The sequence below is a fragment of the Argopecten irradians genome, chromosome 1 (genome assembly GCF_041381155.1).
Source record: "Argopecten irradians isolate NY chromosome 1, Ai_NY, whole genome shotgun sequence".
NCBI lineage: Eukaryota > Metazoa > Mollusca > Bivalvia > Pectinida > Pectinidae > Argopecten > Argopecten irradians.
In genome coordinates this window covers 11,027,260-11,049,021 of record NC_091134.1, presented here as the reverse complement: position 1 = coordinate 11,049,021, position 21,762 = coordinate 11,027,260, and the positions used below count along the sequence as shown (strand labels likewise).

The following is a 21,762-nucleotide window of genomic DNA, read 5'->3' as shown; positions in this document are numbered from 1 at the left end:
AGTTCAATAAAACAGTTTGATATTATTTCTTATATACAAACAACAGCTGGTATATGTATGTTAACTATTAAATCATTCGGGAATCAAATATATTTTTGTGATGTTTTTTGTTCAATCTTTTGCAATATCCGAAAATATATTTTAAAATTTGGTGTTATAGACCAAATTTGATATTATCTTCCTTGAGCAACAATTGAAAATAGAAATACTTCTAAGCTCATAATTGACGACTATAATATGAAATTTTATTCAATTATTAGTTTACTTATTTCATGATTGATAATTGCAAATATTCCTTAACCTAAATATACAGGAGCTCAAGACAAACAGATTAATTTGATAAAAACAAAATTTATTGTTATCCACAATTGTACCTAACAAGAATGTTCCATAAACAAAAGGCATTAATATAAACAGCATGCTGCAATTGGTAGCTAAATTCAAATAAATTGTACTCCAGATCAGAAGTTCATGTGCAGAAATAATTAAATATGATTAAACATGACAAAAGAATCGTATGCATATATAACATATTATTCTGTTTGAAATTATGAAATTTCAACATGATGAATAGCTCCTAATTCCACTACAGTCAAACCTCGATGATTCGAACTCGGATCAATCAAATTTCTTGCTGTATCGAACTTTTTGCTTGGTCCCGATTTTCTTCACTATATAACATTACTAATTATAACAAACCAATGTATGAATCGAAATTGTATGAATCGAAGTTCTTGATGTATCAAACTTTTTTCATGAGCCATTTGTTATAAAATCTTAGGTAACCGACGCTCGATGATTCGAATAAAAAATTTACCTGTACAGATCAGGTGTTCGCCGATGGCCCCCGGCATGCTATCACACCTGTCTTGCGACGCCCCTTCGCCAGACAATAGGGATTATGACAGCTTGTGAACTGCTTGTTTGATATCATCAAGATAATTAATATCTCTGATCAGGCCGATACCCGGCGTTTTGTTTTCGAAAGCTACCTTAATAAATCATTGGTATGGCAAAAATACTGTTTTTGATGTTCGCCGCCGCCATTGCTAGCAGTTTGTAGAATTTACGGAATGGTAAACAGCAAGCCACAAAATAAGTAACTTGTACTCGAAAGTGTTTTATTCCAAACTTTGGCATAAATACTGGAGCAAATTGATCATTCTAAATTGAAATATCTTTGTAGGTGTTGTAGCGCTTTCGGTTCCTCCTTTTTAGTTTTGTTTTTACTGCATGTTTTCATTTTTATATTCAATCCGTAATATCAACCATCGCTTCAATATTCATCACATGTACATGGGTTAGGCCTAGTACATGTAAGTCTTGTTTATAATATACATATGTATTGCTAACGATAGCAATACATGTGATTAATTGTATACTACGTTTTTATTTTGTTTTGTTTGTGGTAAATACAATGATTATAAAGTTTACAGAGTTTACGGAGACGACATGTACACAACTACCACAGTTGGTCATGGTAAAGAAACTTCTATCTAATTCTGACCATGAATAATTCGAAGTCTCTATGTTTCGAAGTGTTCTGTTGGTCCCTTGAACGTCGATACATCGAGGTTTGACTGTATTTTAAAATTCCCAAATTTTCAAAAGGTCTTAGGCCTGGACTCATTTTCCAAACATCAGAATTTGCCCCAAAATATGCGTGCTACTTTGCAAAAGTTTTTCCATCAGCACATGTACATAAACAGGATTCCAATGATGTTTACCTAGCTTTAAAAAAAAAACTCATCATCAACACACAAAACCTATAACACACAACACCATAGCAGGTCAGATATCAATTCTCATTTTTTCCAGTTGTTTATCCCTGTTTCCAAACTCCTACATCGATAGTCCATTGAGGGCTACAAAAACAAGTTGGTATATAAAGGTGTATCGGAGATATATATCGAACATTGCAGATGAAAGATTTTGGAAAAATCAAACAAGCGACTATTTATATCAGCTTCCAAGAATTGGTAATTATAAGTAAATACAATCTCTCAGAAACAGGGTGTTTTTCATAATGTTGAATATTAATTGTGCATTATACAAATTTTTGACCCATGTGTAAAAGGACCTGCTGACCTTGACCTCAGTTTGACCTACCAGAAATATCTAAAAGCATTATGATATAGGTTACACATTCCCTAGGGGCAACAGGTAGAATGTCTGCAATGACAGCAGTTCTCATTGGCAACTGAAGAATATCATTTGATTTTGAGCCAGGAATTAACAGTATAAAGATTATAGTTACAACCTTTGATATGTTTCAGGTTTCCAGTAATTGTGAGCAATTTCAAAGATAACACGAAAGATGAATTTGTATATAATAATTGTAGAAAGACAAAAGTATCCTATGTATGATAACTGCTGTGAATCGTTGCGGCTTTGATGACTAATCCCAAATTCATTCTTTAATAGTTGCAAATAGGAAGTTTGAATGAGTATGAAAAGAGAATTTGCATTTTCAAATATTAAGTTTCTTACCACAATCAACCTATGTGGTGCATGTTCATGAATACAATACATCACTTTCCAGGAAAAGTTTAGCTACAATGGCTGGTCATGTTGGTGGGTAAATAATTTAATTCAAATTGTGACAAAATACAAAATATAACATACAACTAGCCAAGACATCATATATAAAATACAGAGCTGAAAAGTATGAAATATCAATTTCTTAGGTATTGACTTCTTTGAAAAATGAGAATGAAATATATATATATCTATTAGTCTTGCATTGCCAGTTGAATGAATTTTACGACTGTACAAAATCTGAAATTGTAGGGACACTTTCAAGGTACAATTCAGTCAGGAATTCAGTGTAAATTTAGACTTGTTCTGTTTCTGCTACTGAATGCTCTATAATTTTCCACCACTGCCATTATCACCCAGAACTCCTATGTTAGCCGTTAGCTTTCTACAACACCTTTACAATATAATACAAATGGATTCTATAGAAATTACCTTTCCCATTGACCATTAGTCGCCATGGAAACCAACCCGAGAAGTCCTATAATTTAGCCTCCAATCCAAACTGCTGTCTGATGTATTAGTACAAGGAGTCTAGCTGCAGCAAGCTAGGTCACCTTGCTCTGTGCCATTTCGCATCAGAGTTTCAGGAAACATTAAAGTATAAAATCACATCCCAGTATTAAAGTAGAAGCACCTGAATATGCTATGTACACCCACTCTGTTTTCATCATGGCAGCAAATTATTTTCTAACTCTGGGTACTGTTTGAAATCTCTTTTTTTTTAATGCCATGAATACACAGGAATGGGACAATCTGAAGTTCTGAATATGTTGGTGCCATTGTTTTTCTTTCTTTTTTTTTTCAGTTTGGATATAAAGCAAGAATGACAATATCAGTTCAGTTGTTGTGTAACGAAAATTTTAAGGAGACCTCAAAATCTACATATATGGAAAAACATTTCAATAATTATTTTCAAAATTATAATTCAACAGTGAACACCGATGACAATTAATTATCGTGAGAGTTAAGAGGCCATGCTGCATTGTGTATACCGTAGATGGCCTACTAAGCTGTGTCATGGTGACAAAAAATTTGGACTTTCACCAACAGTTGATGGCAAAAATCATTGAATCGTGTCCAACGGTAAACAAGACTTGGCCTGTTAACTGTACAAAGAGTTTACAACCAAGTCAGAAAATACTTGTTTCATATTATCCTATCTTTGTTTATCAAGAAATCCATGTTTCAAAAGGGTTCGGCTTGGTACCAGTTTAGCACCTCATATACACAGGTGCGGGTATATTATTTCTGTACTACATTGTATGGTATCTAAATTAAAGTTCAAGCAAAACAGGGAAATCTTCATACTAGTTAGAAACAGTATACTATTATATGTATTTTTTGACATTGAACTTTTCTGGAGAGACCTAAATCCGCCATAATCTAAATTCATTTCTCATGCATCTTTCTTTGATTTGTAAACTAAAATTTATCCTACAATGCCAGGTAACAAACCATTATCTTTGTCAGGTTGTCAACTGTTGATCAGGACGAACCAAAACAGGAGGTCAATAAAACAGTTACATGGTATGCTTGGCCTAAACTAATCCTCAGAGCTGGCAAGCAAGCTGTATATAATTACCTTAATCTAGATCCACAAGCTTCTTGGCAAGTTAAGCTCAGATTTGGACAGTTATGTTTTTAACAATTGCTATTTCATTAAGTTCGGATTATTAGTCTTCTAATCACCTATTAATTTATTTTTGTTAAAAAAGTGTCACAAATGATAGAAAAAAAATTTCATTGTTATTAGAATCTGTTATAAAACCAAAGTTTCACCTGTCAATGTTTTTTATTTGACAATGCCTTTTGGAAAGTGAAAGCAAAACAGTCTTTAAAGTGCCAAAAGACATTCATATGAGAATATTGTCAGATTGGTATACCATGGACAGTTACGTATACAATGACCTGTAAAATATATAATCCAAATGGATACATCAAAGGCTAAAGTATCAATCACTAGTCCTTAACATGTCACAATTTAAGTAAATATATCCACGCTGATCCAAGATGGTGACCACAAATTTAAACTTTTTAGTCTAATTAATAACTAATTATTATCAACAAAACAAATGTGTCTGCATTTCTTGCCAAAACTCCAAATACAGCAATTAGTTCTTTATCTTACATAGATAGTCGTTTATCGTAGCCCAGTATGTATCATCAATCAGTTCTTTATCTTACATATTTTTCTTTTTTTTTGCCTTTCTTCAACAAAACTATTGGCTTGACAAGTAAGCATTCAAGGATATCAATGTTACTTTGTAGTCAAAACTATTATATTACTAATTATTTTCATCATCGATATCTTGTTTAAGCATTTTTAATTGGATCAATTAGTGATTAGCAGGTGCCCGTTTGTGGAATATAAAATGTAGATGAATTCCTTCCTCACAATTTCAGTGGCACTGGTTGTTATGGTTTGCTTAAGGAACTGTGGTTAGCCTGAAATACCTAACATCTGGTAAGATTATCTACGTACTATATTACATAATATTATATCTGAATTCCTCGATCTCTCTTGTCAAGATATGTGATGAGATGGACACTAAATTTCCTAACGTCCCCGCGGGGAAATCGTTAGGTAACGTTACAAAGCAAAACAGAGCACCCACATCTTACTGTAAACAAAACAGGTCATATTATAAAGCCATAATTCCCTCCTATTTTAATGCTTTCGTTTTGATTTCTGTTAAAAACTCTAGTTTTGTTGAAAATAACGGTTTTGACATCTTGTACTTTTGTAATAGGTCCATTACCGTTACGTGTCCAATACGTTTTTGATATTGCTACATAAGTTAGTCCTATATCAATTTATGCATTTCTTGCAAATACATATATGAAATCATGTAATTCTTCTAGTGACTTATTTCCCAACGTTAGCAGGGCATGAGGTTCAACAATATGCTGTTCTACATAAACAAACCCATGCGAAATGGGTGTGAAATCCATCGAACTCCGAGTCGAGACATATCGAGACGGACGACATTGTAATAAATAAACCGTCACATTTCGACATACACAAAGTACACAACATCACTTATAGACCCGTATCATTGTAAAAAGCCTGAAGCTTTCTGTTTCAATATGATTTAAGGTAAATCCAGAACGCGCCCACATAAAATGGCTGACCCCATTCCGGATAGCATTGTCAACGTGCATCAAAATGGTATGCACGCATACTTACCGCTTAAAATGTTCCGACACCTCATCTTCCGTGACTTTTTCCGGTAAATTTCCTACGAAGAGATACCTAGTTTCCCGAACCATCGCTTATTTTCCTACATTACGTCGGGTTGATGCTAGTTACCATGATTTCACTGTTTCAATATCCCATGTCTTTACATCGTTCACTTTTCTCATAGCGCTATTCCTGTAGTAAAATAATTCATGCCCTTCAATGACGTCACCCACACGTGACCTTCGACCGACTGATCTTGCGAATATATTACAAAGAATCGGGGGTCGTCTCAAAAGATTATTTTCGATCTAAAATATATAAAACGTGACAAAATTTAATAATTTATGACCACGTTGTGTTTTATAAACATAATACATAACCTAAACTTGAATTACGAAACCAAGAAAACGTTCTAATTTCATTGATTTGAAGTAAATATTGCGTGGTAAAGACAGGTGCCCGCTTGTTATATAGCACAAACCGTATTTACCCTATACAATCTACATAATTTATATAAGAAACTGGAAATAGGTAATTTTAATCGTGCATTTTGCGATAAACTGTTTTGGTACACACCACAAAATATGAAAAATAGAAATGTTTTGTTTTTACTGACTCGAATAAGAAACAAAATATATAAATTAGCACTAGCTTGACTTTCTTAATTGTATACGTAGATCTATATAGCTCTGTATTCATAAACATGTCGTGATATTTTGAACAATACATAATGCCACATTGGCAGGTATGATCTGGCGCTACATCGGTCTAATGTTTGATTAAGGGATATTTATCATAAATCTTAGAACTGTTGTTTCCAACAAATTATTATAAGAATAATTCCATTTGGGCAGCATTACCGTAGTTACTCATACATAAATTATTTCTAAGTGCTAAAATTATTTATTACAAAATTAACGTCGAAACACAGGTAACGTGGGTTTTTTTTTACACTTCAACAAATTGGGAACCGAGTTGCAACTAAAAACTGAACCTAAATTATGATCAATATATGTGTACACACGCATACTAAATTGTTAGATGTATATACAGAAACGAACAAATACGTGCGACTGATTATATAAATATGTTCCAGACTTCTTGTTTAGTTCTTGTTCAAAAATACATTTAATCTGACAACACAGAGTTGAGAAGAGTAAGTGACAGATTGTACGGACTGGGTCCGGTTTGAGCTAGGTTTGTGGTGATGGATGGCCGTGCCTTTGTGTATAGAACAACTATTCACAGCGAGACGAGTCTAATGGCGGAACAGCGTTTACCAGACGGTGACCTTTCGGGGCAACATGCTGCGTTCTACTTTTTATAGCCCTGATAATGTTGAATACCACGTGATTTTTTACCACGCTTTTATATATCTGAACGATCTGCATTAATATCAATGGATTCATCGTCTTTGTAAATGCTTTAGTACTATATGCTATATAAAGACATAAATTATTAGAATCGTTTTGAAAATCAGAATCTACATTTGTTGACATTGTCATTGTATTATTTCTTGACTCGATACCGTGATCAAACACGAATTGACACGTCACTCGGATTATGGGAGAGTATACGTCTACACATATGATGTTATACACAATAAGTTACTAATGTGCTTAGAAAATGTACACGTGTGTTGATAAGCAATACATCTAATTACGCTTTGTCAGACCATTGCAAAATGCAATATTCATTATGGTGAGCCACGTGACTAGTATGTCAATTAGCACTAAGTCGTCCCTAATTAAGATATATGTCCAACACTCGTTTACATGAGGCGTGACCACGTCATTATTTATTATTCAATATCAACATATTGTATACCAACTCCCTTTCATTTATACGGTATTAGTGTCGACAGTAGTATCCAAACATGTAGACCTACGAGTTACTTCAGTTTAGATTTGGTGGTAACTTAACTAGCTGCACAATTCCCTGGCTAAATTCAGCCACAACGAAATAACGATTAAATGTCTGATAATCGTCGAAATTACTTTATTTTGACAAAGGTTTCGATGTAGTTACTATCGAAGTCCCTGATTTTAGTGAATATTTGGTGTGTCGCTATCCGTAAATCAAAGCACAACATTCCAATATGGCGGAGTTTGACATTGAGTATTACACCGTAGACCTCCTTTAGGTCGCTGGAAACAACCACAAAACACACAGACGGCTTTCAAACTGTAGACTCGCTCTGTTAGTTTATTTATAGAACGGGTGTTGTGCTTAGACCATTTCTCCGTCTGTTGAGTGGTATCTATAGGCCTTGTTATCATGGATATATCTGAATGTTATATAGCACTTGGTAGGGATTTTGACCGTTTGTAATATGTAGCAAGAAAGTACAACGTTGCCCAATATTTGTCCATCCATGGTAGCGGTTTTCGTTATAGATGTATCGATTTTTGGGCAAGAGGAGACGAGAATCCACATGTCGCTTGGGTTCGCTTAACATTTTACCGAGGCCGCGTTATCGATCTACACTATGTGGGAGAGCGGCGGTACATCAGGCGAGTCTATTTAGCCAGATAGGGAATTCAGCTCAAACCAATGAAGAGGTTTTCTTTAGGGGCATTCCGGAAACTATGGACTTATCAAAGTTACGTGCACTGTTGAACACAACCACGCCCAGTGTGGAACAATCTGGTAGCAAGGATAACTTAATAACTTTGAGTGTATAATCTTGTGGATTATTGAAGTTGTTATGATGACAAGTATGTGCCTTACTTAGTATGTACATAAGTCCAAAAATATGTTTGATTAGGGTTGCATTAGCACACACAAAATAGGGTCGGTCGGATTTTTTTAGTGTTTGTCACTCTAAAATATGGCTGGAACCGGAGTCTGAGATCAAAATCCCGACTTTTTAATATTTTTTTCGTGGAAAAGCAGGAAAAATAGGGTCGGGGTAAAAATTAGGGTCGGTCGGGTAGGCCTAAACAGACATGTTTTTTGGCCTAATAACTGTTGTCATTGATATCAGTTCCATATTTAGGCAATATGAAGGAATAAAATTACAAAAATGAATTATTGTAGCTTAACAGGAAGAACAAATCTACCTTTTACCACCATAGATTAAATCAGGATCGATTTTTAAAACTTTTAAAGTCATAATTATGTAAAAATAAATTGTAGATCACAACTTGGCTTCCTGGTCTTACTCTGTGTACTCATTTCACTGCAGCAGTAGATGTAATTACAATGATTTTGGCAGATCTTATTTGTAAATCTAAAACCTATGCAGGATATTCTCAAGATGTTGGTAATTTTTGGCAGTGAGAAACATATCAAAAACTCTTCTTGATTGGCGTGTATGAAAAATACGGCACATCCAGTACAAGTTGAGATAACTGAAATACTGTATATTATATGTTGACTATACCCCGGATATTAAATGCTATAGACATTTTTTTCTGTTTTACTATAACATTAACACCATAACATTACAAAAAGATGAAAATGTTACCCCCCCCATACCCCGCCTCCTTTGTTTAAAACTAGTATCTCAACTTGTCCGATACTTATAACCTGTTCTATTCATTTTATGACTTCTAGTCAAAGTTAAAAAGTAACAACAGACTACTACGTTTAAACTTCATAGGCATGATACCGGGAATAGTTTCTATGACTATAAAATGACTATGAAATAGAAAAAAATACTTCATTTTTAACAACAATGTATATTTTTTGCTAATCAATAAACAAAACCTCTAAAACAATTTCCCCAAAATTGCGTCTTCAAAGTGCATCATCCGCGCATCATAGGAAATAACTGTGTATAGTTTTGTTTACAGATATTATTTATGACTATTAATTTTGTGTGAAAACATGTGATTACCTAGATTTATTCTTTGGAGTTTTCGCTTTACAAGTTATCAACTTCCGTTATTCAGTACTTAGTTTCGTTTCAATTGAAATGTATTATGTGGCAAGTACTGCAAAATAAATCACCTAACACATCAATCCCTTTCATCCATCTACCCACCCACTCATCACATCCATCCATCCATCCATCTCCACACACCCATCCATCCATCCATCCATCCCATCCATCCATCCATCCTCACCCTCCCATCCATCCATCCACCTCCACCACCCACTCATCACATCCAACCATCCCTCCACACACCCACTCATCACATCCATCCATCCATCTACCACCACCCCACATCATCACATCCATCCACCCATCCATCCATCCATCATGTCCACCCCCTTCCATCCATCCCTCCACACACCCACTCATCACATCCATCCATCCATCATCCATCATCCCCCACCACACACCCACCACACTCATCCATCCCATCCCTCCACCCCTCATCCATCCACCCACCATCACATCCATCCATCATCCATCCATCCATCCATCCACCATGTCCACCTCTTCCATCCATCCCTCCACACACCCACTCATCACATCCACCATCCATCCATCCATCATGTCCACCTCTTCCATCCATCCCTCCACACCCACCACCCACTCATCACATCCACCCATCCCATCCATCATGTCCACCCTTCCATCCATCCCTCCACACACCCACAATCCATCACATCCATCCATTCCACCCTTCCATCCATCCCTCCACACACCACTCACACCATCCATCCATCACATCACCATCCATCCATCCATCTCATCCACCCCTTCCATCCATCCCTCCACACACCACTCATCACATCCATCCCATCCATCCATCATGTCCACCCCTTCCATCCATCCCTCCACACACCCACTCATCACATCCAACATCCTCCACACACCCACTCATCACATCCACCATCCTCCACACCACCACCACCTCACCACCACTCACATCCATCCATCCCTCCACACACACCACTCATCACATCCAACCATCCATCACGTCCACCCCTTCCATCCATCCCTCCACACACCCACTCATCATCACACATCCACATCCATCCATCCATCCATCCATCTCCTCCACACACCATCCATCCACACCATCCACCCACCCACACCCATCCACCATCCATCCATCCATCCATCCATCCCACCCCCCCATCCCCATCCATCCATCCTCCATCCATCACACCACTCATCACATCCATCCATCCCTCCACACACCCACTCATCACATCCAACCATCCATCATGTCCACCCCTTCCATCCATCCCCCTCCACACACCCACTCATCACATCCAACCATCCATCTATCCAATCCTTTCCACCCATCACATATACCCGCCCATCCATCCACCAACCAATCACATTTACCCACCCATCCATCCACCCTACCATCACATGTATCCATCCATCCGCCCTCCCTCCCATTCATCACATCCATCCATCCATCCCTCCATCCCATCCATCCATCCATTCATTCTTTTCACCCATCACATATACCCGCCCATCCATCCACCCACCAATCACATTTATCCATCCATCCACCCTCCCTCCCATTCATCACACCCATCCATCCTTTCCATACACCCATCCACTCATCTACCCACCTATCAAATCCATCCTTTCAATCAGTCCACCCACCCACCCATCACACCTATCCGTTCCATCTATCAATTTCTTCCATTCATTTTCCACCCAATCAACCAAAACAATCCATCCCAACAAAATCACCCGCCTGTAACATCCATCCAGGACCAGATGTGCTGTAAAATTCTCATTCGTCAATTTTAAAAAGTGCAATAAACATGTATTTATCACATATATATATTATAAACATCTCCTGAAGAACAGCGGCAGCTGGGAAAACGTTAGAGATCGATCGCAGATTTGTTTTATTTTTTTTTCTTTATATATAAACTTTTAAACCATCAGTTATAAGTAACTACCTGTTAATATAACTCAAATCTTCATTTAATCCGTACACTGAAGAAAAACAATTGTGGAAATGAACGGATATGGGTAAGATAGATGAAAATGATGATTGAATGTGAAGATATCAGAATGATATGAGTGCTGAGTTATCAAATGTGAAGATATAACGAGGGTGCTGAGTGAATGAATTCAAATAATTAATGTGGTTTGGAGATGTGATAATGATTTGAGGATGTTTGTAATGTTGAGGATGAAGATAGTATATTGTATGTATGGTTGATGATTAAGAGAAGGATGAGGATGGTAACAGCGAGAATGATAATAAGGAAATAATTATGTAATGTGTATTGCATATGAAAAACTGAATAAAAATAAGTTATATAAATGATAATAACATTTTTAAATTCATTTAGAATTATTTGTCATCATCTGACATGGGCATATCTTTTAAAATCTAAAACGTGTATGCTAAGACGCTACCTAAAGCCAAGTCTCCTTCCCCTTTCCTTGCAGACACTACCGACTGACAGCGTGATCGATAAAAACGCAAGCAAGATGAGGCACAGTCGGGAGATATCTGAGATATCTCATCGGAAATAAAATAATATTGTATTATCAAATTTATGAAATGAAAAAGGCATGTTCGCAATTGTTTCAGCCAAATAATTTAAAATGCCATTTCATGATACCACAATGCTTTTAGCATCGCAAACACGAAACCAATTGGGTGCATATATCCCATTTGTGGCCCTCGGATGTGATTTGAGATAAATTCTTTCTTTCACTTTCGAGATACCAGCTGCCTTCGTAACCCAGACAATGAGTACACACGGAAAAAAACCACCCTCGTTCTTTCCTTTGGTAAAGTTGCAGAGTTGATCAATTAGGATTTACACCGTATATATGTCGGTAGTCAAGATAGAGTTAAAGGCCATCACCAAGCATTTGAACCCTTTCATGACTTATTTATGGTTAGTGGTTTGAGGAAATTCAGACATATTTTGTATTCCTATTTATTACTACTCTGGTGCATTTTAATATAAATATTGTCTTTCCCATTTGTGGCCATAACTCTGTCAATTAAGTCCAGCATTGGACATGACGTTTGTTGCGCTATTTACAAATTTTAACAACACACACACACCCTCATACAAATATAACCTGATATACACTGTTTGATAAAAAAAAAATATGAGAAAACACGCATCGCATCTTAAATTCCACACGAGTTATGTCTTCATTTTGATAAATTGACAAAATCTTGACAAATCTAGGAGAAGTATTTGATACTACACGCTAGCAAAAGTGATCAAGATTATGTTTTTCACTGGACAAGAGTAATAATTCACAGATTGGCAACGTATCACTGGGTTTGAAATATCCCAAAAATACAGACATTCACACCCCCCCCCCCCCCACACACACACACCCTCACACAAACACAAAGAGCTCATTATATAATGTGAGGCTAGCCTTGACCGACCTTAGTCACAATAGGACGTTAAGCCTAGTTTACCAGAGAATCACTGAGTTTGTTCTTGACTTTACATTCCTCCCATTTCTGGGTATGCGACTATAATCTGAATGAGAAATTTACTTGCTGGGATCTTATTTCTTCCCTTGGTTCTTTCTGACTCCCTTTCACCTTTGGCCTGGATCGAGTTGATGTGTTCTGTCCCTGATCGAATCGATTAACCCGTAAATGTGACAGTTTTCTACTAAACGTCGGAAATGTCTGTCTGTCACTGGAATCGTTGGGTTGTTTGGTGTGTTCTGGCTGTACGATTCAATGCGATATCACTATTGTTGCAATATTGGTTCGGTTCGCTTAGCTCAGGTTAAGTATCATACGCGGGCGCGTGTCAAGTACCGGAAGTTGTGTAACATGTGCTTAGTTCAATAAATGGATTCAAAGAGTTAGCACTTGTTCGTGTGATCAAGGGCTCAAATCACAACATGGTGTCAGATTGAACAACTGTGGTGATTTCCTGGTGATATAAGAGGAACAACAACATCGAATAGTCCAGATGGCAAAGTTCCAGTCCCCAGAAAAGTTCGATTTTAGCCGTCCAAGCGGATGGCAAGGGACCGCAACCAAACTATACAAGGATGAGGATGCAGTGCAGATAAGTGCATTAATTTACGTTGTGGGCAGTCAAGCCGAGTATGTATTTAAGAAATTGGTATTCGATGTCGCCGGTGACGAGGATAAATATGACAAAGTGATCGAGGAATTTCACAATTATAATAATTCATTCCCAAACGAAACATAATCCACGAACGAGCACGTTTTCATCTGCGGTCATAGGCACCAGGAGAATCTGACCAGGACGAGTTTGTGAGGGATAGGGTAGTAATCGGACTTTCTGACCGGAACATTTCTGAAAATATACAGATGAAAGCAGATTTGATTTTAGAGACTGCCATTCAAACTGCTAGGCAAGCAGTGTTAGTAAAGTCACAGATTCGAGATCAAGGGGTCATAAGCATGTTGAAGAGGTGAAAAAGGGGAGACCATCTAAAAAGAAAAACAACCTAAGTACCCATCAACAGGCTCAAGGTCACCAATATAATAAACATTCTCACAACGATAGGGGTACCTCCAGCCCTGTGCTCGCTCGCACGGACAGAATAAATGTCCAGCTATGTCCAGAAGGCGATGTAGAGCTTGCGATAAAATGGGTCACTTCGCGTGTTGTTTTCGAACTGTAAAGGAAGTGACAGAGAAGGAAGAGTTCTTCCTGGGCGCCATAGCATCATGCTACAGTTATGAAAAGGCATGGGAAGTTACCCTCAAGGAAGGAAACACCTCCACAACATTTAAGATAGACACTGGAGCAGACACCAGCGTAATATCTCAAGCGACATATAACAAACTTTACCCTAGACCAAAGTTGTCCCCCACTGGCTCAATACTCCAGGGTCCAGGAGGAAAGGTACTTCCCTCAGAAGGGACTTTGACTGTGTAGTTAAATTGAAGGGGAGAAAATTCAAGTTTCCAATCTGCGTGTTGAAGGGATCAAGTTCTAGCAATTTGCTCGGACGGAATGTCGCGCACCAAATGGGGCTAGTGGTGAGAGTAGAGACAGTAACGGACGACTTGTTTGGAACAACAGGACTGCTGGCATGTGAACCAGTAAGTATTAAACTTAAGGACCATGCTGTTCCCTATTGCGTCAGTTCCTCAAGCCGAATACCATTCCCATTACTGGAAAAGGTGAAAACCGAACCTCGTCGCATGAAAAAAGATGGTATCATAGAACGGATGACAGAACCAACAGACTGGTGTACCTCCATGGTCCCAGTGGTGAAAAAAGTCTGGAATGATCTCAAAAAACTTAATGAAGCTGTGAAGAGAGAACATTTCATGCTACCAACTCTAGAAGATATAGCTCCCAGGCTAGCTGCAGCTAAAGTATTCTCCAAGTTAGATGCCAGCAGTGGATTTTACCAAGTCCCCTTGAATACGGGGAGTAGTCGGCTCACTACCTTTATAACTCCTTTTGGACGGTTCGCCTTTCGTCGTGTCCCCTTCGGCATTACATCGGCACCTGAAATCTTCCAGCGCAAAATGTCTTAAATGTTGACTGGTCTGAAGGGAGTCGAGGTAATTATTGGCGATACGATAATTTATGGAAACTCACAATAGGAACACGATGAACGTCTAGCCAAAGTTTGAGACAGGATCAGAGAATCAGGCCTTAAGCTTAATAAGGAAAAATGTGAGTTTGGGAGGTCTAAACTGGAATACTTCGGTCACGTGGTCAGCGGAGACGAGGTCAGCGTTAACCCCAATCGCGTCGAAGTTATTAGGGGACTCGAGCCATCAAAAGACCTTGCTGAGCTGCGGAGAGTCATGTAGGACGGTTTATTCCAGATCTCTCAACAATACTACGACTCATGACAGACATCTAGAAGTCTAATGTTGTATGGCAAGGGACTCCTAATCAGCAAGGTCCATTTAAGAAGATAAAGAGTTAACTGACCAGTACTCCGACGTTGATATTTTATGGTCCAGACAAACCAACGTTTGTCAGTGCTGACGCCAGCAGTTATGGCCTGGGTGGTGCACTATTCCAAAAGGATGGAGATGAGCTCAAGCCAGTAGCATTCTGCTCTCGCACCATAACTACCGCGGAGTCACGGTATGCGCAAATTGAAAAGGAGTGTTTAGCGTCTGTGCGGGCCTGCGAGAAATTTGAACGTTATTTGATGGGACTAGAGTCTTTCAAATTATTCACTGATCACAAACCTTTAGCACCACTTATCAACAATCAGGACCTAGACAAGATACTTCTGAGATGTCAACGACTCCTTATGCGTCTGAGGAGATTTACTCCGATTGCAGAACATGTGCAAGGGAAGCTCCTGGTTGTTCCGGATACTTTGTCGAGGAGTCCTCTCGAGATATCTGAGGTTCCTTCAGATGAAGAGGTAGAAATGTTTGTAGACTCGGTTGAATCAACATGGCCTATTTCAGACCACAAACTGACTCGGATATGACAAGCTACAGCAGAGGATTCACAGCTCGCGAAAGCTCAGAGACTTACTAAATCTGGCTGGCCGGATCGTGAAAACTCTTTCCAGAATATGGAAGGCTATTTTGCGGTGCGAAACTTGCTGCTTTACAGACACAGGATCGTTATACCTGCCTGTTTATAGGAAGAAATTCTGGAAACACCTCATGAAGGCCACCCCGGTATTACTAAGTGTCGCGAACGCGCAGCAACATGCGTGTAGTGGCCCAACATCGGTAAGGATCTCAAGAAAATAGTGGAAAAATATTCTGTCAGGAGAATAGCCCTAACCCAAAGGACAGAACCGTTGAACGTTACCGTTCTACCAGAGATACCTTGTCAGAAGATCTCCGCAGATCTTTGTGATTTCAGAAATAAAAGTTACCTAGTGGTCATGAACTACCATTCACGGTTCCTGGAGATTGCCCACCTATCCAATATAACCAGTGGCCAAGCCATCGGCAAATTAAAGAACACATTTGCGCGATTCGGAGTTCCCGAGGAGCCAGTGTCTGATAATAGTCGACAGTTTACTGCAAACGAATTCAGCACATTTGCTGAGAAGTACAACTTTGTTAAGACTTTAACTAGTCCTCACTACCCGCAGGCAAACGGGGAAGCGGAGAGCGGAGTGAAGATTGCCAAACGGATTCTGGAACAAGACGGCATCTTCTTGGCGGCCATGGCATACAGGGCGACACCTATCGCCTCGATGGGGGCAAGTCCAAGTCAACTGATTATGGGACGACAGATAAGGACCCCAGTACCAGTTTTTCCCAAAACATTGAACCCAAAATGGCCAAGTAAGAAACGTATTGATCAGCAGGACAAAAGCTACAAGGAGCGGCACAAGGCTCAATATGATCGTCACAATGCGGTGCGTACATTACCTGAACTCGAGCCTGTAGACACAGTTAAGCTAAAACTTGACAACCAGAAACTGTGGAGTTCACAAGGGATCGTCGAGATGACCAATCGTAGACGACGAACTTATAAGGTCAGAGCATCACAAGGTGTTTCCTGGAGGAACCGACGACACTTATGGTTGACTCGACGCGGATCTAAGCTCTTCGATGTTCCGAAGTAATGCAGGGAGCTGGAAACCCTGTGCTCTTGGACAAGCCAAAGTCCGAAGTGATTCCAACCTAATGTCCCACCTGGGAACACGGTGGATGTTTTCAAGGAGGGGGACATTCCAGACTGCGACAATGAGTGTTCATCAGTGCTAGACTCTGATCGTGATCGTGATCTCGCGCGCAGTGACAATCCAATAACCAAGTCTATTACTAGGCGCTTTTGAAACCTAGGCGTTTCGATGATTTTTTTAGTTCAAGCTAAGGCATAGCTGTTTATATATGTCAATTGATCGATAAAGACATGGCTAAATGATTAATATGGACATGGTTAAATGTTTATTACATGTAAAAATTTAGTGTTTTAAAGAGTTAATTGATAACTTTGTTTCCTTTAAAAAGAGGGAGATGTTGCGAAATTTGTTCGGTTCGCTTAGCTCCATCCTCTATATTCCAGGGGTGACGATCACATACGATCTCTACACCCCTGGACTATCTCATAGTAAAACTGGAGGCAACAGAATAGAACAGGTAATTCAGTCCTTTGATATCAATCAAAAGAGGCGTATAATGGTACACTGTGGTCGACTATGTGGCTTTGAAGCTGGGCCTCGCTCTCTCTGTAGTCTTCAAAGGAATTCTTTGCAGGCTTGTGATTGGTCAGATATTTTCTTCTGAACTGCCTTCAGTTTTACTATGAGATAGTCCAGGGGTGTCAGTTATGGTAACCCCTGGAGTATCGAGGATGGCTTAGCTCAGGTTAAGTATTATACGTGTGTGCGTGTCAAGAACCGGAAGTTGTGTAACATGTGGTTAGTTCAATAAATAGATTCAAACAGCTTGCACTTGAACAAGTGCTAGCTCTTTGTGATTAAGGGCTCAAATCACAACAATTATAAAATGGAAAAGAGTTAAACAAGGAGATAAAGCATAAATATACCAAAGGTTCCCAAACACACAACAAAGCATACACGGAGGGACGTCCTTGGTTGGCTTGAATGATATTAATAGCTAATATGAATTAAGCATAATGTATGGAACTAACCAACCAAATAAACGAAGCACATGTGTTTGCCCATACATTTTGTCGATTACTCGATGTAATTAAAACAGCAACACACCAACAATCAAAACATCAGCTTCCTTGTTCTGTTTTAAAATACAAGTGTGTTTTGGGGACCTTTGATACATTCGCATTCTAGGCTCTTGTGATAAGACAATTATTGTCAATATGTGATAGTGCAATCTCACTGAAGCATACCGCGGGAAACGCGGAGCAGTTTATCTAACACGGCACATTTTATTGTGTACGAACCAACTAACCGTCCTACTTCCAGTATACTGCGGGAAACGAATACTTCACTCAGATGAGAAGAGAGAGTATCCAATCATAAAAAAGTTAAACTATATCATTTTGCAGAGAGGAGATCGTGTGGACTTGTTCCACCCAACCTGTGGGGTAGGTATTGTTCTACTCGTGTTACCATACTTTAAACTGACCGTATAGCGACAGGATCGACGTTTCTGTTAAATAAATTACTTTATTAAGGTAAAATGAACTTTTCTATATAAGAGCAACTTTAGAAATGATCAGTTTTAGATTCACAAAGAAATATAATGGAATATCTATTTCTAAGGATATCATCATCTGTACTTTGCACATTTTTTATATTTAAAACGTTTCTGTTAAGACGCTACCGAAGACAAGCCTCCTCTCCAACCCCACCTTACACACCACCGACTGGAAGTGTGATCGATACAAAGGCAAGCATACTGAGGCACAGTCGGGAGATATGTCACAGAGAAATTTGAAATGTTCTGTAACTGTAAAAGTTATCTATAGATGTGTTGATAAGTTTAAAATCTGCCCTAAGAGATTATGGTCTTATTTGTTGAGTGACCACCAATTATATATAGGATTCCCATGTACAGGAGGCAATGGTGTCATTAATAAGCTTAAGTAGATATATTTCTGTCGAAATATTGTCAAGTCGTTTAATTGTGATAACATCTTTTATGCTATTAATCTTGATTACATCCGGGTTTACCTATTGGACAATGGTCATTTTAATACAAAAGCCAATTCCTGTTTCGTTGGATCCCCAACCTTCAAAGCGGCCACTACGGATATTTGACGAGATTTCTTGGAATAACAAATTGTGAACTGTGAGTGTGAACGTTGTTCAAATCGTGGACTTTTATTTGCTGATTTAGTGTCTACGTCGGATTACCACTACGAGTGAACTTAAAGTTTGTTTTGTGCAATGTGCAACTATTTTGTTTATTGATAATCTGGGAACCAAATACAATTAAGAAGCAAATACCAATTTAATTCTTCGTTTTCTGTCCTGCTACTTTAACTCATTATCAACGGTCCGAACCGAAGCTGAAAACAACACACATTTTCCTTATTAAATATATCTCTTTTGGAATAAAATCATCCAGAATATTTATCATCAAAGTTATAAAATGAAATTCAATACACTTATTGCAATTGCTTATTTGACACACTATTATGTGATGCCACAGAGCGTAGGAATTGCAAAAAGTCAATGCTCTAAGAGAACATATATGATATCCCATTCGTGGCCCATGGAAGTGATTTGAGATAATTTTTTGCATTTTCCAGAATCCATCTGCTCAGAGGAGAGGCAATTAGTACATGCGGATAAAAACCTCTTACGTGTCAAGATGGCAGGAGTTGATCAATAAAGATTTATACATCTATGGCCAACAGATAGTAGAAGTATGTCCTGATGTGAACAGGCACAATTTAATCCCATTCGTGGCTTATTTGTCTTACGAGCACGTGAATATTGAAAATAGTTGTATTCCTATTTATCACTTCTCTTGTGCAGTTTAAAAGTACATCGATTATTTGTTACTATATATCAAATTTATTCTGCTGCTGATGCGGAGCATACGCTGTGTGCACAAAATATACCAAAACTGTATAATTTAATACATGACTCCGAAACATTAAACCAAATACTCCGACAGGCAATACATTGTAACACAAATCACGATGGTTTTAGCAGCGTTAGATACTGGTGAGTATAATGCCATGTTTATTTCGCGCACTCTTTGTGATCCGCATTCATTTTCTCTTTAAATGCATATTTTATTCCTATTTCATTTTTCTCTGCAACCACACTATAAAGCCTTACATTACGTAGTTGGCGTTGTTCGGCGCATGTCTGCTAGCCACTTAATTGGACGTCATTACCACTGCTTAAATATTGAACCAAGCGTCCAAGCAGCACAACAAACAACTCCTCGACACCAATACGTGTTTATGGTGACAAACAAGCTAGCAATAGATCTGCACCAGTATGTCAATTCAAATACTGGCAAAACACAACCGATTTTTTCAGTGCACCAACCTGAAACAAGTTCTACCTTTAAGCCTCTGAATGAAAAAGGCGACCAAATTTGGGATTTTATCTTTCTTTTCTAATTGACTTTATTCTTCTCAATGTGTCCCTTGATATCATCTCACGTTTGCTTTCAGTTGAGCGTTCCTAGATTCCTTTTCCCAGACGGGATAAGACATAGCATGTGAAATTAGTAGTTTACTCTGCCTAAAGGTTGTTTGTTTGATTAGATCATCGTCCTATTAACAGCCAGGGTAATTAATTAGTGGTCTCCGTGTAAATGGTGTATAGCGTCTGCGAGGCATGATGTGTGTGGTTTTGGTGGCTGCAGTATTCTAATGTATCTCTTTGTAATATATCTACAGACCAAGTACATCCATCCAATTACATTATACTGACAACAAGCAACCAGTCGTCCCACTCCCGTTATGTTAACCGCTAAGCAGAAGACGAAACTATCAATGTTATAGGCATTGATGTGTCCCGTCCTTGAGACAAAACGAAGAGCCTTCTCCACAAGGGTGAAGCGCTCAACTGAAGGCCAAAGGTGAGGCAATGTCAAAGGTGACGTTAGGAAGAAAAAAGACAATAGATAACATCCCAAATTTAGTCGCATATAGGACATCAGGTACAATTTATAACACCCTACCAGCAGAGCCGCCTATGCTTAACAGTCATGATAAAAGGGAGAGGAATGACAGGACTCGTTCTTAATATAGTGTGGTTGAATGGAATGCTCTGTCTTTGAGAATATGTTTCAGCAAGATAACACTTGAAAATGGACAAGAGTTCTAAGAAGAAACAGAAGAATGAATTACCACAGTCCTCATAGTACAAACAAGGAACACACGCATCGCATTGCACACAGGAGAGTACGCCCTTTATTGATCTTTACTATAAATATAGCGCAAAACATGATTGATGAAGTAACTTATTGAACAAAACAGATTTACAGGATTTTGCCCATACCGATACTCATCACGTCTTAGTTTGTTCATACACCACATCTGCTACCCATAGTTGTACTACAGCAAGCTCAAACATAAGTTTGCTATCGCATCAATTTTTGACTGACGAAAGAATGGGAGATAAAAATGAAGCTCTTATCAGATTTGCTATCATCTATTTAACAGCCTTAATATAAGGCGTGTCCGAAGCTGTTTTGTCACATCGAGATAACATTTTACCATATATACCCAATTTAAGGCAAACAAAGTTTTAGACATATCACTTTCATGTCTTCGAGTGTTAAAAAGATTACTAGTATTAC

General features: G+C 38.4%; 3 protein-coding genes across 3 annotated transcripts in view; 2 read left to right on the top strand and 1 right to left on the bottom strand.

The window, feature by feature from the left end:
- LOC138317516 (protein split ends-like) overlaps window positions 1-5,950 on the bottom strand; it is a 51,401-nt gene extending 45,451 nt beyond the window's left edge. The window contains exon 1 of the mRNA XM_069259251.1: window positions 5,726-5,950. Within this exon, the coding sequence (XP_069115352.1) occupies window positions 5,726-5,808 (83 nt within the window). The 5' untranslated portion in view covers window positions 5,809-5,950. The remainder of the gene's footprint in view (window positions 1-5,725) is intronic.
- A 3,695-nt stretch (window positions 5,951-9,645) lies between these two features.
- LOC138331361 (uncharacterized) lies at window positions 9,646-11,337 on the top strand. Its single transcript, XM_069279330.1, has one exon. The coding sequence runs from the start codon at window positions 9,646-9,648 to the stop codon at window positions 11,335-11,337; it is 1,692 nt and encodes a 563-aa protein (XP_069135431.1).
- A 3,252-nt stretch (window positions 11,338-14,589) lies between these two features.
- On the top strand, window positions 14,590-17,132 carry LOC138330416 (uncharacterized). The gene is made up of 3 exons (XM_069278269.1): window positions 14,590-15,094; window positions 15,547-15,970; window positions 16,418-17,132. Exons 1-3 carry the CDS (start codon window positions 14,590-14,592, stop codon window positions 17,130-17,132), a joined length of 1,644 nt encoding a protein of 547 aa, XP_069134370.1.
- Window positions 17,133-21,762: the final 4,630 nt, after the last annotated feature.

Excerpts from the sequence above, each read along its gene's own strand:
- LOC138331361 (XM_069279330.1), top strand. The coding sequence starts at position 9,646 with ATGTGGCAAGTACTGCAAAATAAATCACCTAACACATCAATCCCTTTC.
- LOC138330416 (XM_069278269.1), top strand. The coding sequence starts at position 14,590 with ATGGGGCTAGTGGTGAGAGTAGAGACAGTAACGGACGACTTGTTTGGA. Across the intron at positions 15,095-15,546 it reads GGCACCTGAAATCTTCCAGC|ACAAACCAACGTTTGTCAGT; the intron begins GCAAAATGTCTT and ends TTTATGGTCCAG. Across the intron at positions 15,971-16,417 it reads TCAGATGAAGAGGTAGAAAT|AAATAAAAGTTACCTAGTGG; the intron begins GTTTGTAGACTC and ends TTGTGATTTCAG.